Source organism: Strongylocentrotus purpuratus, unplaced genomic scaffold (genome assembly GCF_000002235.5).
Source record: "Strongylocentrotus purpuratus isolate Spur 01 unplaced genomic scaffold, Spur_5.0 spur5_scaffold_10, whole genome shotgun sequence".
Taxonomy (NCBI): domain Eukaryota; kingdom Metazoa; phylum Echinodermata; class Echinoidea; order Camarodonta; family Strongylocentrotidae; genus Strongylocentrotus; species Strongylocentrotus purpuratus.
In genome coordinates, this window is record NW_022145595.1 from 19,224,241 (window position 1) to 19,241,192 (window position 16,952).

Consider the following 16,952-nt stretch of genomic DNA (forward strand, 5'->3'; position numbering starts at 1 on the left):
AAGTGTCGTTTTAATGTGGAATTATTTTTAGGAGAATAATTAGATGGATTTCAAGTACCATTAGAATGTTGAGATTTTTTTTAAAGATTCTTATCGATTATAACGAATAGTTACAAGTGTCGTTTTAATGTGGAAATGTTTTTACCCTCAGGGTAACAAAAAGAAACATTTCCCTATCCCCAAAATACCTGAGTATCTGAGAATCTGATGTTACAAAAAAAAATACTTTCTGTAAAACACGTTCCCATCCATCTTCAAACGAAATGTGCTTCAAACCCTGGACCCACAAATCGATGTTATGAAGCCCATACAATAAGAAATAGAATACCCACGCAGCTTAAAACCAAACCATTAATCATTCATTATTCAGTAAATGTCAGACAAAACTTTTGTCGATGCAATAACGTCCACGGTCCTCTCTTTCTGCAGATGGGCCATCCAGCGATTTCATAAAGCAACATAAGTTTTTGTCTTCGGGTCTGTAATTAATATCGACTTTAATTTGGGGGACTAGAATGAATCTTGATCGAGCGGGAAACATCAAGATGAGACAATTTAATGAAAAAAGAAATGGCTGGCATTTCTAGGGCATTATCCTTATAAGACCCTTCTCCAATTGCTTGGAAAGAGCTTTTTTGCTCTTTTTCAAAGGTTTATTTGAAGAAAACAAATCTTATTTTTACAACAAGGAAACGAAGAAGGGGGGGGGGGTATATTCCACAATCCAAAGGCATAGAAAACAACCCTTACCCTTACCGCAGGAGGGAATGGAAGGGGGATACTGTTCCAGAACCAAGAACCCACAGGAAAAGGGTAACAACATTGAGGGATAAATTTGTGTACACTACCAGAATTCGGTTGGCACAAAAGGCCCGTGCCCCCCAACCCCCTCCAATGTTTTAAAACCCAAGTGGCATACCTTTATTACACATGACAAAGAATGTGCCCTTTGGTTTAATAGGTGATGACATTTGTGAAAATGGGGCTGTTTTGTCAGAGTATTTTGGAGTAAAGATGACCGCCCCCCACCCCACCCGCAAAGGGAACAAAATCCTGATGCCTTCCCTCTTGTCAGCACAATTTAGGAATATTGTGGACGGATTTTTTTTTTTTTTTTTAAACAGATATTCTACCATCTGCCTTCCTGAAATCAACATGTAGCTTTTCCCCGTGCAATAATGCTGTACTTAGGTAAAGAGAAACCAAATCACGAAGCAAAGACAAATCAGAGGGAGAGAGAGATAGAGAGAGAGAGAGAGAGAAAGAGAGAAAAAGAGAAAGAGAGAGAGAGAGAGAGAGAGAGAGAGGGAGAGAGAGAGAGAGAAAACAGATTTTCGAATGTAGTTCGCCATAATTGAATATATGCCTTAGTTGTTTTAAAATAAAAACACAGGTGGATTTTCATAATCGTTAACAATAAAATATATCGGTAGGGTGGAAATAAAAGAGCTTTTTGATACTTACCTTTAATTTGTAAATGTTCTCCAATCATTTCCACCATCTACTTAAAATTGTACTCGTGAAATCCACGAATTCCATTTAAAAAAAACTGTATTCCGTTGCAATTTACAGGAGATTGCAAATATACTCTCTTTTGCACATAAAAATTTCTTTAAAAAAAGGCCCGACCACAACGCGATTGCTTTTTTCGTCACAAGGGACTATGTTTTTCAAATTCTCTTGCAATCCACGCACAAATTTGATCACTCCTTTGATCAGGAAATGCTAATAGTACCCAAGGGACGCGTAAAACAAATAGCTTTCCGGCTTAACGACCCTTGTTATTAATCATTATTGTATTACATGAGAAGGTGGAATTGTGATTTTCTCATTTTGCAAAGTATAAATTCTGGTGAAAATATATACGTTCAACGCATTTTAGATTACGACTGGATTACCCCTGTTAAACGATTTTTGAAGAAATTGCATGAATTATTCTCGAGTAATGGTAACAAAGAAAAGTAAAGATATACATGTGGCTGATATTCTTCAGCTATTCATCTAAAACTCTCCGAAGCATCATATTTCAAATGAGTTTTACCATGTTTCTTTTTGTTCACAATAGTAATGGCGAGCTAGCTCGCCAGGGAAATCAAAGCTTGCAATATATGTGTTTGATTACATCTTTAACGATTCTCAACTTCTAGTGGTAGATCAAGGCGGCACGAGGGGCACGTTCCTCTGCCCCCAGAGGGATAGGGCGAGAAGAAGATAGAAAAATATGTCTTATTTCTCTCTTTTTTTGGGGGGGGGGGGGGCGGGTTGTTTTGGTCGTTGCTAGTTCCATTATCTTTCGACTTGGGTCCCTAATATCTTTCTCTCTGCTTTTATCAAACCAGATTATTATTATTAGCATAGTGAACTGCCTTTATAAAGCCAGCCCCCTTCCCACACCCCACCCCCACCGAAAGAAGAAACACACAGTTGCTCTACATCATCTCCGTGATCTATCCGTCTAAGGGATTGCATTCCCGTCGTCATGTCATCCAATACTCCTAAATGTCTTGTACTTGAATTTGTCAGCTCTGGTTTTCCATATATAGCAAATTGTTACGAATTAACCACGTGAGAGTAAAGCATTTCGACAGTTAAAGAAGAACCATATTGGTGAGAGGTCATGAACTATTCATTTTTGAAAATATTGTGCTTTCCGTACCACTTAAAATTTATCAACATCTCTTGCGATTTGTGAATACCACTTTTATCAATATCGCTTAAAATTCGTCAATATAATTTGAAATTGTTCAAACCACTAAAAGTGTGTCCGTTTCAATTGAAATTTGTCAACATCACTTTGAGTGTGTCAGTACTTCTTGGTCAGTACCACTTAAAATCTGTCAACATCACTTTAAATATGATTTGTCAGTATCACTCAAATTTTGAGACCGCAAATAGCCTGTTGCTTTACTTTACAAAAAAATAGAATAACTCGATAAAATACATGTTATTCAAACAAACACACTTAGGCGAGACATGAATACGCATTTGATGGTCTCGACCCAGGTGAAGGAAATGGGTAGGCATGGGAGGAAGAAGTTTCTTTAATGGAATTTCTGAGCACCTTATCAATGGAAGCTCGTTAGCTTTTAGTCCAAGAAAAATGTAAATAGCTCCAAGAAGGGAAGGGATATTATCATTATTATTTTATTCTTTTTAGAGAAATTGTCCATGAAAAGAATGCACCGATCTGACAAACACTACTTCATTTTCGCCGGGCAGATAATAGAATATTTACCAACTGTTTTTTTCGGAGAAAATATAGTATCAACGAAATGATGGAAAACTGGTAGAAGTTAAAGGTTTTTTAAAAGACATATTTCAAGGTGCTAGGAGGAGAACAGACGGATTAATTTCCATTGACATATGTTTTTTTTTTTATTGAAATTCTGCATGTATGTATATTTTCGTGGAATTATACATATATCTCTCTCCTCCTCCCTCACTCTTTCTCGCTCTCTCTCTCCCACTCTCCTCTATATCTATCTTTTCCCCTCTCTCTCTCTCTCTCTTTCTTTCTCTCTCTCTCTCTCTCTCTCTCTCTCTCTCTCTCTCTCTCTCTCTCTCTCTCAGTCGTCACGTTTTTTACCAAGGGCTGGTCCAGACACAAGAGCCATCTGGCTAGTTCTTTCTCCATCTCTATTTATCTTTAGCCTTCTTCTTTTTCATGTCATAATGTTTTGTCATTTATCGAGTAGGACACCACCCCATCCTGATTCTTGGTCTTCCTCTTACCTATTTACCATCTATCTTTCCTTCCAAGATGTTTCTGAGCATGTTACACCCCTTAAGATGTGTCACATCCAGTTTTTGAGTGGAAGGGTAGAAATACATTTTGGTTCATTTGAGGAAGATCTATTTACAAGAGAAGTAGAGAAGTGACGCAGTCAAACTTTTTTTCGGGCGAAAATAGTTTTTTAAACTACCAAAGAGCTTTAAATGTGCATATAACCGATTTATCATTTTTCTGCGACTTGCTTTCTTTTCGTTTCACTTTAGGCCTGCTCAAAATGTGAAACGGTAAACTGCGTTTTTTTTTTCGTTTTTTTTCTTCAAATTTAATAACTTGTAAAATGAACAACTACGCGCATCAAAGGTCCTACGCTTATTCACTGAGCTCTGTGCTATTCAATACAGAAATATCGAGAGTATTTTTACGTCGTATATTATATAGGCCTATATATGTATCTTTTTTAAACCACCGCGGTTTACTGGAGTCATATCTTAATATTGGGTGAGCAAGGCTTATAAGTGTAAAGCGATGATCCTGTTTTCATCTCATATGGCGAAATCAACACCAGTCGGTAGAACCATGATAGATGCCGCTGATACAAGGGAGCTGGGTCTGTTACAGGTTTAATGTTCGGGGTAAATTTGCCGATAGTATAGGGTTTCTTCCATTTGTTGAACGGGGTATAGAGGGATATGTTTCATATTAAAGCGATTATATCTTTATACCAATGCTTCAAGCGATATGTGACAAGCTAGTATCGCTGATCCAGATGATAGGGTTGGGTTGTTTTTTTTTTTTGGGGGGGGGGGGATCGTGAAGTGGGGATTGGGACGCATGAACTGTAAAGAAGACATACGTATTTGACATTCAAGCAAGTGCTGATTTAATACAATACTGATAATAAAACAAGAAAATTCGAATTTCAAATTGGAACCAAAATTAAGTAAACATTTAATAATGGCTCTTGTGAGACCGGTCATTGAAAATTCAATCTTAATGGAAACCACTCTCAAAAAGAGTTATTCAATCAAGACATTCGAGTAAATTCAACTCATCATGATGACAATGAGGATGAAGATGATGATCATGATGAGGATGATGATGACGAAAGCGCTTGCTCTACGACGTCTCACACATTTAACGTTCTTGGTTAGTGTTTCAAACTAAGATTATTTCCATTAGTCTCTTTGTTGGCATTATCATTCTTGGAATAATGTCGCGCAGCTGGGAACATGGGAGTTATTTAATTCCTATTTCGGAGTGCAATTCAATCTCGAAAGAGTTATCCAACCACTACTTTGGAGTGAATTCAACTCCGAAAGACGTGGTCCTTAACATCACTCCTGAAAAGAGGAATTTCACGCCTGCTATGCCTGATCATTTTAGAGAGTTTGTATGGAGCAAACAGGTGAGGTTGTGTAATTTCTATAGCGGGTTTAAGTCCTAAAGAAGTGATCCCCAACTCCTCAAATGGATTTCCATCATGCACATCTAGGGAGATAATGGTGAGAGCATATTGATGAGGAAACGCTTTCTTGTAGAGTGAGAATGCGCGTGGTATCGTGTCCGTCCATTTTGATTGCAAAGAGGTTTGAACGATGCGGGGATCAGGAAATTTATCCACCTGTCTTCATCGGTTGTCTAGAAAATCCCCGTGATGTTACTAAATGAGATGTAGTAAGTGGCGGTAAACCAAGATTTTAAGGGGTGGGGAAATCTTAGGGAGCGAGAATATGTATGATAATTATCATGTCTTCTTAAATATTGATTGCACAGAAGTTATCGAGGTTCAACGATGCGGAGCAGGAAATTCATCCTCTTGTTTTACGCGGCTATTTTCTTGAAATTTGGACGATGACGGTGAGACGTGAACTCACTATGAACACGACGGACAAAGAAAGAGGACAAAATATACAGTTCCTCATTCTACCCTCAGCAATTGCTGTGGTAGACAAAAACGCCCCTTCACTGCTATTATCATGTAAGAATGTGTAGAACCTGTGACACCTGTTCTACACGTTTTTACATAATAGCAAGTAAGGATGTTCCTTATCTACCTGAGGAACTGTATATTTTGTCCTCTTTCTTTGTCCGTCATGTTCATTGTGAGTATTATTAAGAGCATAATATATCCCAAATCGAAATAGAGCGATTCTCATTCTCTTTAAAATCCATCATTTTGTCATTTTTTCTACAGCCCAGGTCGGAGTAGAAATTTCCAACGCCCTTGGAAGCCACTGAGACGCTAAACGGTGATACGTCCTATTTAGGAACAAAATATGATCACCGTCATCGTCTTGCACATCCCCTTGTCATTATCAATTAGCATCACACTCCCTCTGTAATGCTTTTAAAATCGTTCAACCATCTTTCTTCAATATATATAACGTTACAAGGATTTTCCTGTCATTTATTTATTGAACATGATCGAAAAGACTTTAACAAGACTAACCCAGGGCATTTCCAAGAGCCCTAACATTCGCGAATTAGATCCGACTATGGTTTCTATACAATAATAGGCAATATGACTGTCATGCGCGACGTTGATTTATTGAAGTTCTTTGCGTAAGTGTTTTTATTGCATTATCATCATTTATGACTGCATCGTTTATACAGTCATACTAAAGAATAGTTGGTTCAGTGGTATAGAGTATTCGTCTTGTATTCGGAAGACCCCTGGTTCGAACCATGTCGATTCGCATGTGCCATGCAATTAGTCATTAATCCTAAATAGCAATGTCACTCGGATCGCACTTTAAGCCGTGTAATCAGATAATGGGTGCTTATATCAATAATTAATAATATGAGGATTTTGTTTACCCAGGGAGGCCTCATCAGCTCACTACTGTTCTTCCCGAAGCCCCTACAATTATGATTACCCCAGTAGTTGCTTTACGCCTGGGTGGAGAGTGGCAAATGCGGATTAATGTCTTGCCTAATGACGTTTAATAGTGCCGGGTTGAGTTTCGTCCCCTAAACTCTTGGATTGAGTGTCACGTGAATAAACCACTCTATCATGACATCTCTACATGATTTATCAGCAGTGGGGTTAAATAAAAGCGTAATCGCTTTTGTCACTTGCAGTCTGCCTCCACTCAAGCTATTCAATATTTTCTATCTTTGCCTTTAGATTTCCTCTTGGTCTCGTTCCTTCTACCGCACATTTGAACAGATTCTATGAGAAACATTTTTCCTTCCTTTCTTTAAAAAGTATTTTCAAGACAAGTCAAGTCCTAGCATTATTATCTCCGTTCTCATTGTCGATTATCATCATATTGGTCATTTTATTATCGTTGACGTTGTCGTTGTCGTCATTATCATTATCATCATCATCATCATCATCATCATCATCATCATCATCATCATCGCAGGCCGACGTGACTTAGGCACCAATTACAATACATAAATTGCTCTCTTGTCGGACTTTATCCAAACTTCCTAACAATCAATGTTCAGATTCAATGATGTGAATGTCCTCGAAAAGGTGACGGAATCACTAGCTTCTCCACGTCCTTAATGAGCCAATCATTATTCTCAAGGCGGATGCTCATCAAAAACTAACGAGCCATTTAGGGACGCGTGCTGAGAAACAAGATTGTATTGGCGTCATCAGGCAGGCGCGGATCCAGGGGGGGGGCCGAGCGGGCCTTGGCCCCCCCCCCCCCCCGGCAAAAAAAAAAAAAAAAAAAAAGAGAGAAGAAAGAAAAGAAGGGAAAGGGAAAAGAGGAGAGAAAGGGAAAGAAAGAAGAGGAAGAAGAAGGAGATCGGGGGGGGGGGGGGGCGAAGGGCCTTGCCTCCCAGGCTGTTGCCCCCCCCCCCCAATCAAAAAATAATAGAGAAGGAAGGAAAGGGAAAGAAAAAAGGAAAATAGGAGATACTGGCGTACTGTAGAGAGGGGGGGGGGGCTTGGGGGAAATCAAATTCAAACGTGTTTTTATTCTAATTCCATTATTGTGGATTACAAATAATGCTGAAATGACATAATTTCCGAGATTTTTCCTCACTTTTTAGTAAATTATACTTTTTTATGCGTTTGTTGGAAAATGACAAAATGACAAATGATAAATTTACAGCCAGGCAAGAAATATGATTCTTGAGATTCCTACATGTCAGGGCCCGAGGAACGGCGGGAATCGGGAGCCTCGAGCCCCCCCCCCCCCCCCCACACTTTAACAAAAAAGTATATAAAGAGAAATAAAAAAAAAAGAAAGAGAGCAAGAAAGAAAGAATAGTTAACTGCCAGTGTTAACAAATAAAGAGGCATCAAAATATGATCATCTGACCGTGATTAAATGCCTAAAACCCCTAAGCTTCCGGGGGATCTACCCCCTGGATTCCACCTAGGGCCCTAGGGTGGGCCTTTCGATGCTCATCTGACGGTTATTTAATGCCTAAAACCCCTGATTGTGGGGGGCTCCGCCCCCTGGATCCCACGCCAAATAGTGTCCTGCCAGTGACACAAAATAATAAGGATTATAACAAAATGCTCATCTGACCGTAAATAAACGCCTAAAACCCCTGAGCTTCCGGGGCTCTGCCCCCAGGATTCCACCTTGGACCCTAAGACGGGCCCTTCGATGCTCAGTTGACGGTAATTTAATGCCTAAACCCCTGATTTGGGGGGCTTTGTCCCCTTGACCCCATGCCTAAGTGTCCTGCCAGTGTGACAAAATAATAAGGATTATAAAAAATGCTCATCTGACCGTAATTAAACGCCTAAAAACCCCGAGCTTCCGGGGGCTCCACCGCCTCGACCCCACCAGGGGTCCTAAGGCGGGCCCCTGAATGCTTGTCTGACCGTAATTTATTGCCTTAAACGTCTGAGCTTCCAGGGTCGGACAAGGTATCAAAAATGTGTGAATCTGACCACAGGCGCGTAGCCAGGGGAGCGGTGGGGGCGGTGGGGGCGGTGGGGGCGGTACCCAAACAAAACCGCCCCCCCCCCCCTAAAAAAGAAGAGGAGAGAGAAGAAAGAGGACGTAGAAAGAAAAAGGAGCAGACAAAGAACATCTTTAAAATTCAGACAAAGATTAGTGTAGAGAACGGTACAACGCATCGTCTTCTTTCTCTAATAATTTAATGAAACGTAAAAGCCCCGCGCTACGCGCAGGAGGGGGGGGGGGTAACTGAATTCAGACGAGGATTATTTTCGAGAACGGTACAACGAATCGTCTTCTTTCTCTAATAATTTAATGAATCGTAAAAGCTTCCGCGCTACGCGCGGGAGGGGGGGGGGGTAACTGAATTCAGACGAGGATTATTTTCGAGAACGGTACAACGAATCGTCTTCTTTCTCTAATAATTTAATGAATCGTAAAAGCTTCCGCGCTACGCGCGGGAGGGGGGGGGTACTGAATTCAGACGAGGATTATTTTCGAGAACGGTACAACGAATCGTCTTCTTTCTCTAATAATTTAATGAAACGTCAAAGCTTCCGCGCTTCGCGCAGGAGGGGTTGGGGGGTTGGGACTACATTTAGACAAGAATTAAGAGTCGAGAACGGTACAACGAATCGTCTTCTTTCACTAATGATTTAATGAATCGTAAAAGATTTCGCGCTTCGCGCGGGAGGGGGAAAACTGAATTCAGACGAGGATTAAGAGTCGAGAAATGTACAACGAATCGTCTTGTTTCTCTAATGATTTAATGAAACGTAAAAGCTTCCGCGCTTCGCGCGGGAGGGGGTAACCTGTATTCAGACGAGGATTAAGAGTCGAGAACTGTACAACGAATCGTCTTCTTTCTCTAATGATTTAATGAATCGTAAAAGCTTCCGCGCTTCGCGCAGGAGGGGCCGGGGGGGGGGGGGGCGGTGAAAATGAATTCAGATGAGGATTATTTTCGAGAACGGTACAACGAATAGTCTTCTTTCTCTAATGATTTAATGAATCGTAAAAGCTTCCGCGCTTCGCGCGGGAGGGGGACAACTGAATTCAGACGAGGATTAAGAGTCGAGAAATGTACAACGAATCGTCTTGTTTTTTCTAATGATTTAATGAAACGTAAAGCTTCCGCGCTTCGCGCGGGAGAGGGGAACCTGTATTCAGACGAGGATTAAGAGTCGAGAACTGTACAACGAATCGTCTTGTTTCTCTAATTATTTAATGAAACGTAAAAGTTTCCGCGCTTCGCGCGGGAGGGGTGAACCTGAATTCAGAAGAGGATTATTTACGAGAACGGTACTATGAATCGTCTTCTTTCTCTAATAATTTAATGAAACGTCAAAGCTATCGCATTTCGAGGAGGAGGGAGGGGGAAACTCGCCCCTCCCTGCACCCCCCCCCCCGCATTACGTCACTGCTGGTCACCATTACGTTCCAATTTTTGGCTCGCATAATTTCAAATTTGGGCCCCCCCCCCTAAGAAATCCTGGATCCGCGCCTGTCATCAGGGGCATCTTTTCATGAAACCCGACACAAAAACAAGTTCTCCGACATCCCACTTAAACGCGAGTTGAATGTTGTTATAAAGTATGCATTTCAATGGGATGTCGACGAACTTGTACTTGATAATATGATGGTTTGGTGAAACGATGTCCCGATCACTCAGTACCAAAAACATGAAAACATCGAAGAAAATAGATCGCTATACCGTCGAAAGGATATGAAATTCATATCAACTGTGCTTTGGGGATGCGAGATGATTTGTCTTTATAATGAGGGTAGGGAATTTAGGGATATCGAAGGCTGTGATTTAATACGTTAAACATCATCATTCAGAGAAACACACACTCTGTCATTACGTTTGGAATCATGTACGTGGCTTCTTTAAAAGGAATGATGCATGCAATCTCATTATATTTTGAACCCTAAAAGCGATAGGAGGCTGGAGGGGAAGGGGGGGGGGAAGTAAAATAAATTCAAAACATTTCTGAATTATGAATTATAAAAGTAAAAACTCCTCAAAGGTGAAATTGAAATTTGTCACTTGTCAGTAGTCTTGTTAAAAATGACTGTACAAGTTTGTCCAAAGATCCAAGTAACTTAGGTTTGAAAAAAATATATTCATATGATTTTTCTCCATGTAAGCTCTGATGTGTTTTAGTATGACCAAGAGATATAATTATAAAATGCTGCTTAATCTTTATGTGTCATAAAAGAGGAACTATGTGGAATGGTACAAAATAGATTCATAAGGATACTTACCACTCAATCCACACTCTACAAGAAAAGTAATGTCACAAAATTATCGATTATATAATTGTATATTTTTGGAAGTTAAAATATAGGCCTAATATGATAAGAAAAACTTATCAAATTACACGAGAATGGTAAATTAGGAAAGAAGGGTTTCGCAAACTAGAGGAAATTTGATACGTGTTTTGTCTCGAGGCAGATAATAAAATTCCATCGTAATTTCAATGACATTCATTCCTCCCTCCCCCCTTGAGAAAAAAAAATGTTACAAATTGCTCCAATCCCTGCTGAGTATGATTCGGAGAGCGGACGAAATTTTGCCAATTTCCTTTAGTTAGAAGACGGGGGCGGGGGGGGGGGCGGTCAGTTCTGAACAAAAAATACATTTCCCTGGCGTATCCAGTTATCTTTTATAAGTGGGGGTGTTATGTATCTTTGATGGCTACAGTATGGACCCTGTCATGCAGCATGTCTTCAAACGCTGTTTCCGGTCCCCACATTAAAATAAAAGAGAGAAAAATATCAGCCGTTTTACGGCAATCAAAGGCTAACTGACTGCCGTGTATTGTTTCGAGACCACGATATATTCTTCTATGGAAAAGGGGAAAATTATCATTTTAATTTCTGTTATTTTCAACAACAAAAAACAAGAAAAAAGCCGATAGTTCACAATAACTGATCTACCATCATTTTCACTCTCAACTGAGAAAAAAAAAACACTATTCTTATATCAAACGTACACCAGATTTAGTGAATCCCACATACAAAAAAAACTCTTGCATGCAATGATATATCCACATCTTCATAAGATATCAAAGGCGTGGTTCTGGAAGAATGTTGGAAGTGGGGGTGGGGCTTTGGATTCTTGCTCTTACTTTTACACGTGCCTCGCTTACATTTATGTATAATTTAATTAAGGCCCCAAGCCCCCCCCCCCCTCCTTCTCGAATCCGCTACTGAGATAGCATGTGATTGACAATCGTAAGATATCTAACGAACGTTAGCTGGAGTTCGATTTTTCAATAAAAAATCCACCACTTAAAAATAGGTTTATTTAGATGTGTAGCGCTTAAAATATTGCATCGTTATGTTGCGGTATGATTGCAGCCAACGAGCATTTCCAAAGGTTTAAGTGTCATCTTTTGCTTTCTCTCTCAACCCCCTTTTCCTCTCTTTCCTCTTTTTATCTCTCCCGCTTATTTTTGTCTTTCTACCGGTATGTCCTGTTCATGATTTCCATTCAAAATATATCTGTTTTAAAATAATCAAATATCAACAGACTCTCCCATGATTTGTCGATATCAGGCGCGTACACAGGGGGAGGGGGTTTGGGGTTAAACCCCCCCTTTGGTAATTTTTTGTGTGTAAACCCCCCCTAAATTTCCCTAAACCCCCCCCCCCTTTTGGATTTTTGGAAAAAAAAAAAATTCCCATGACCGACCTCAAAAATATGACCTCCCCCCCCCCCCCCCCCCCAACGGAGCAAAATGTCAAATTTTTAAATTTCGATACCAAAAAAAAAAAAAAGTGTCCTCTTACCCGTTACGATTTTTTTGGACTACCAAAAAAAAAAAAAAAAGTGTCCGCTTACCCCCCCCCCCCCCCCCCCCCCCCCCCCCCCCCCCCCCCCCCCCCCCCCCCCCCCACTGAGCGACTTTTTGGCCGGCGCGATTTTCAAATTTTCGGGAGCAAAATATTTTGGGCCAAATTTTAAACCCCCCCCCCCCCTTGAAAAAATCCTGCGTACGCCCCTGGTCGATATTTACCATTATTATCTATATAAGGCTTACAAGTGGTCGATACATCAGTGTATTTAATACCTGGATCCAGTACCTGGATAGCAGATCAATATTGTTTTCGTCTTGCTCAGTCATCCGGGAACTTCAAATATCGATATCGATATCACACGAAAACGGAGCTATATTTACCGAGGCAAGTCAAATTTTGTTATTTCGTTAGTCAGCCTGATATAGATAATAATGATAATATTGTATGGCTTTGTTTTCGTGTGATACAAAAATAGCTTGCTCTCGATATGACAATATTGGACTCGTCTCCGACTCGTCCATTATTTTCATAGCTCGAGCAATATATTCTTGTATCACACTCAAAGCCATCCAATATTATATAATTATCGCTTAGGACATTTTTTTCTTCTTATCAGATTAATGAGATGAGTTGCAACTACATGTATCTGTAGCCATGGGCGTAAATTGAGTCAATGGTTTAAAAAAGGGGTTACATTTAATACCGTCACCCCCACCCCCTGGTCGCCTTCGCCATGATCACAAGACATGTTACGAACACCAGTCACGTGCTTAGCACAACATCTTATACGGGGTGTGGCTTAAGCTGGTGCAGCTAGTTAATCCACCAATCCCAGGCCAGGGATGACTATTATGCAAATAAGGATCAACGAAAGCGATGGATGGCCTTCAACAGTCCCTCGCGGTGCAGTACAGACGGGAAAGCTTCCAAAGAAGACGCACCACCGTTTTTTAGGGATCATGAGGACGTCTGTGTGAAGATTTCGCGCTCTTAGGAAAGGAAAAAAGGAAGAAAAACCAATCAAATCCGGCATCTGAAAAGCGGAAGAAAATCATCTTCTTCTCCTTCTTCACTTTGAATTTCGCTGGATTTAAGTTGGGCTTTCAGATGCATCCATCAAACGTGCTGGATTTTAACTGCCACAATTTTGACTTGTTAATACGTGAGGAAAAGGTCATCGTTGATGGACGCAGATGAGATGACTATAGTTGAGAACAATGCAGTTACCTTTTGGATATATTGTATAATTCAACATTGTCTGACGATGTAGCTTGTTGGTGAAGAGTTTTGAATGTACCTATCGGAAGTAGCTTTGATTTTCCGTAATTGCTTACGTTATACACTGAGTTACTCGCGGAGCCTAATAGATTGTTGCCTTGAAAAGTCGTAACAATTTTGGAAAAACACAATGTATCTAGTTTCCTCTCGCTTGCTCGTCACATTGACGCATGCACTCCTCGGTGGAAAAGAGGGTCGTTACCGGGATATTTTAAGTGGAGAGGAAGCACGAATCTAGAACTCGATTACAATTTATGGTAGATTGTCACTTTCGAGTGCGATCTTAAAAGCATTTTAAGAAGCGTTGACGATTAGTCGATTTCTTTCCAGCGCGCTTCGGATCGTCTGCTTACTTCACGTCAAACTTTCATCAGGTTACTTCCATTTTGTTGAGAAGGAGAGGAAGGAGATCCATGCCGTGCCAAGATGGAAGGGCTCGATCCTTTCGTGTATTCTTTCCATGATGAATTGAAAAACAAGAGCCTTGACTACCTGCTTGCTCTTCTAAACCTGACCGATACAAAGGATTTTCTAGACTTCTATGACTACGATTTCCACTACATCGCGCACGATCTGTCAACCACAGCTGATATTGTGTTAATCACGTGTTACACCATCATCTTTTTGCTTGCTCTGGGCGGGAATCTCCTTGTGATTTTCGTGGTAGCGCGCAAGAAGTACATGCAGACAGCCATCAATATCTTCTTCGCCTCGCTAGCCATCTCGGATCTGCTGATCGCTGTCTTCTGCATCCCATTCACGCTGATTGAGGCAATCACGGTGGATTGGGTGCTTGGACCATTCATGTGCAAGGCTCTTAACTACGTCACTTCTGTCGGTGTTGTCTCAAGTATCCTAGCCATGATGTCCATCGCAGTAGAGCGCCACCAAGCGATCTGTCACCCTCTGCGCTCCAGGGTGATCCAGACACCTCGTCGTGCTGTCTTCCTCCTAACCTTCTTGTGGACAATGTCTATGACCTTTGTGTCGCCGTTCCTCTTCGTACTCAAACTTGACACCAAGATTGACTCTACAACGGGTTCAAGTTACCGCTTCTGCAGGGAACATTGGGATAATCCGCAGCAGCAGAAGAACTACACGTTGCTACTAGTCCTCCTCCTGTACGTCACTCCCTTGGTCATCATGATAGTGCTGTACATGCAGGTTGTCCACAAGCTCTGGATCCGCAAACCCATCGCGCCTGCTGATTCCGTCGTGACACAAAATGCAGGCATCAACACGGCCACTTCGCTTCGGTACAAGAAGCGCGCCATCAAGATGATCCTCATGGTGGTCGGCCTCTTCTCCGTCTGCTGGCTTCCCTATCACGTCGTCGTTCTCATGCGCGACTTCTCCTTCATGCAAGACGGTGAGAGAAACCGACTCCTTTTCGCAGCTGTTCAGTTGGTGGGACTCAGCAACAGTTGTAACAACCCCATCGTATACGCGTTCCTCAATGACAACTTTAAACGGAACTTTGTGAAAGTACTGTGTCGTCACCGACAATTGGCTAAAGCGAAGGGTTCTTCAAATAATAACGTCGTTGTTAAACCATCTGCGATGGCCACCATATAACAAGACTTGATATCACCAACAATTTGCTAAAATGAAGTGTTCTTCAAACGATAACGTCATTGTCAAACCATGTGCGATGGCCACCATATAACAAGACTTGATATCACCAACAATTTGCTAAAATGAAGTGTTCTTCAAACGATAACGTCATTGTTAAACCATCAGCGATGGCCACCATATAACAAGACTTAATATCACAAACAACTTGCTAAAATGAAGTGTGCTTCAAACGATAACGTTATTTTCAAACCAGGATCAAGGTCAACGAACGAAAACTTGTGCATTGTTAATCCTCACGATAATTTGTTTGTTTTTGTTTTTGGTTAATTGTATTTTTACAATGTTTTGGCATTGGAAGCCATACTTCTCTGTCGGTAAGAGTAGTTCACACAGTCAAAATAAGCAAAGAAAATTGAATTGAAGGAAAAAATGCTGTAAACCGTTCTTTAGTCATCTTTTATTATTTTGACTTTACCCATTTGTAAATTAACAGTAGTTTGTTATGACTATGTTAATATACATCTATCAATATTCATCAATATGTTTGACATTTTGGTATGGAATTTTGGAGGCAATCACAGCTAAGACTCCATTGGATATGTTGTCTTCATCAATGTAGAATACTGGTATGAAATATGGGAACGTATTCAGTCTTATTTTTTAAATAAAAATGTAACATCATTTTCTTCCGGTCATTTCTTGCACATATTTATAGAGCATTCAAATATTAACGAAACTCCAGAGCAAAGTGGCATAGGCGATACAGGGAAGAATCTCATCAAACAATAATTCTCCATTTCTCCAAAAGTACCAACCAAAGCATTGAAAGCACATTTTCACCGTCAAAACTTTTTTGATCTTCGTCGATTATGTTTTATTAATATTTTAAGAGATATGACGGACTATCCATCCAAAGCATTTATTCTGGGACGTTAACCCATTGCCTACTGGAACCTAGTGGTTCCTGTATTACGTCTGTAGAGAATGAGAGAGTTCGGTAGTCAACAGGTTAAGGTACCCGTTGAATGCAAGTACCGCGTGCAGTATTCAATTAGAATAGCCAGTTGTCAAAGCTGATGATTCCTAACAACCTATACCAAACTATATTTTATTCGATAAAAAAAATGTTAAGCATATTGAATCCCCAAAAAGCTCCGGCTATGGAGTATAACTTTCGACCTCCTCTATGTAGTGTATTGCTATTTGTTGTCATTTTGAGACCTGTTTATTTAATATTTGCAATGTTACTCCATGTGTGATGATAAAGGGAGGGGAAGGAGGGGGGGGGGCTAAATGAAATCCTGCAAAATGTATGCTATTGTTTGCAACCAACGTGATGAGATGCAAAGCTTGCTGTGGTAGTATATATTCTCTCTCTTTTTAGACTTTTGCTACACATTGTTTGTTTTAAAAATGATAACGTAACAACCACTCTTCTGTGTTCAGGTCTAATATGCTTTTGGGTAAGAAATTAGGTCTGTTTTCATTAGCTTTAGTTTGCCAAATAAACTGCTATTTTCAGACTCGGGGTATTATCCTGAAGCTCGAAATTGCGTCTTTTCCAGACCGATACGCTCATCACAAACTAGCTCGGACGGGTACAAATTAGCCCGCTATTTCCCAAATAGCGGGATGTTTTGAAAATAAGACCAAGATTTCTCGGGATATTTTCTCGACCTTAATAT

At 40.5% G+C, this 16,952-nt stretch overlaps 1 protein-coding gene across 1 annotated transcript; it reads left to right on the forward strand.

The window, feature by feature from the left end:
- The first annotated feature begins 13,684 nt into the window (after positions 1-13,684).
- LOC585462 (QRFP-like peptide receptor) lies at positions 13,685-16,190 on the forward strand. Its single transcript, XM_785288.3, has one exon. It carries the CDS (start codon positions 14,119-14,121, stop codon positions 15,265-15,267), a length of 1,149 nt encoding a protein of 382 aa, XP_790381.1. The 5' UTR covers positions 13,685-14,118; the 3' UTR covers positions 15,268-16,190.
- Positions 16,191-16,952: the final 762 nt, after the last annotated feature.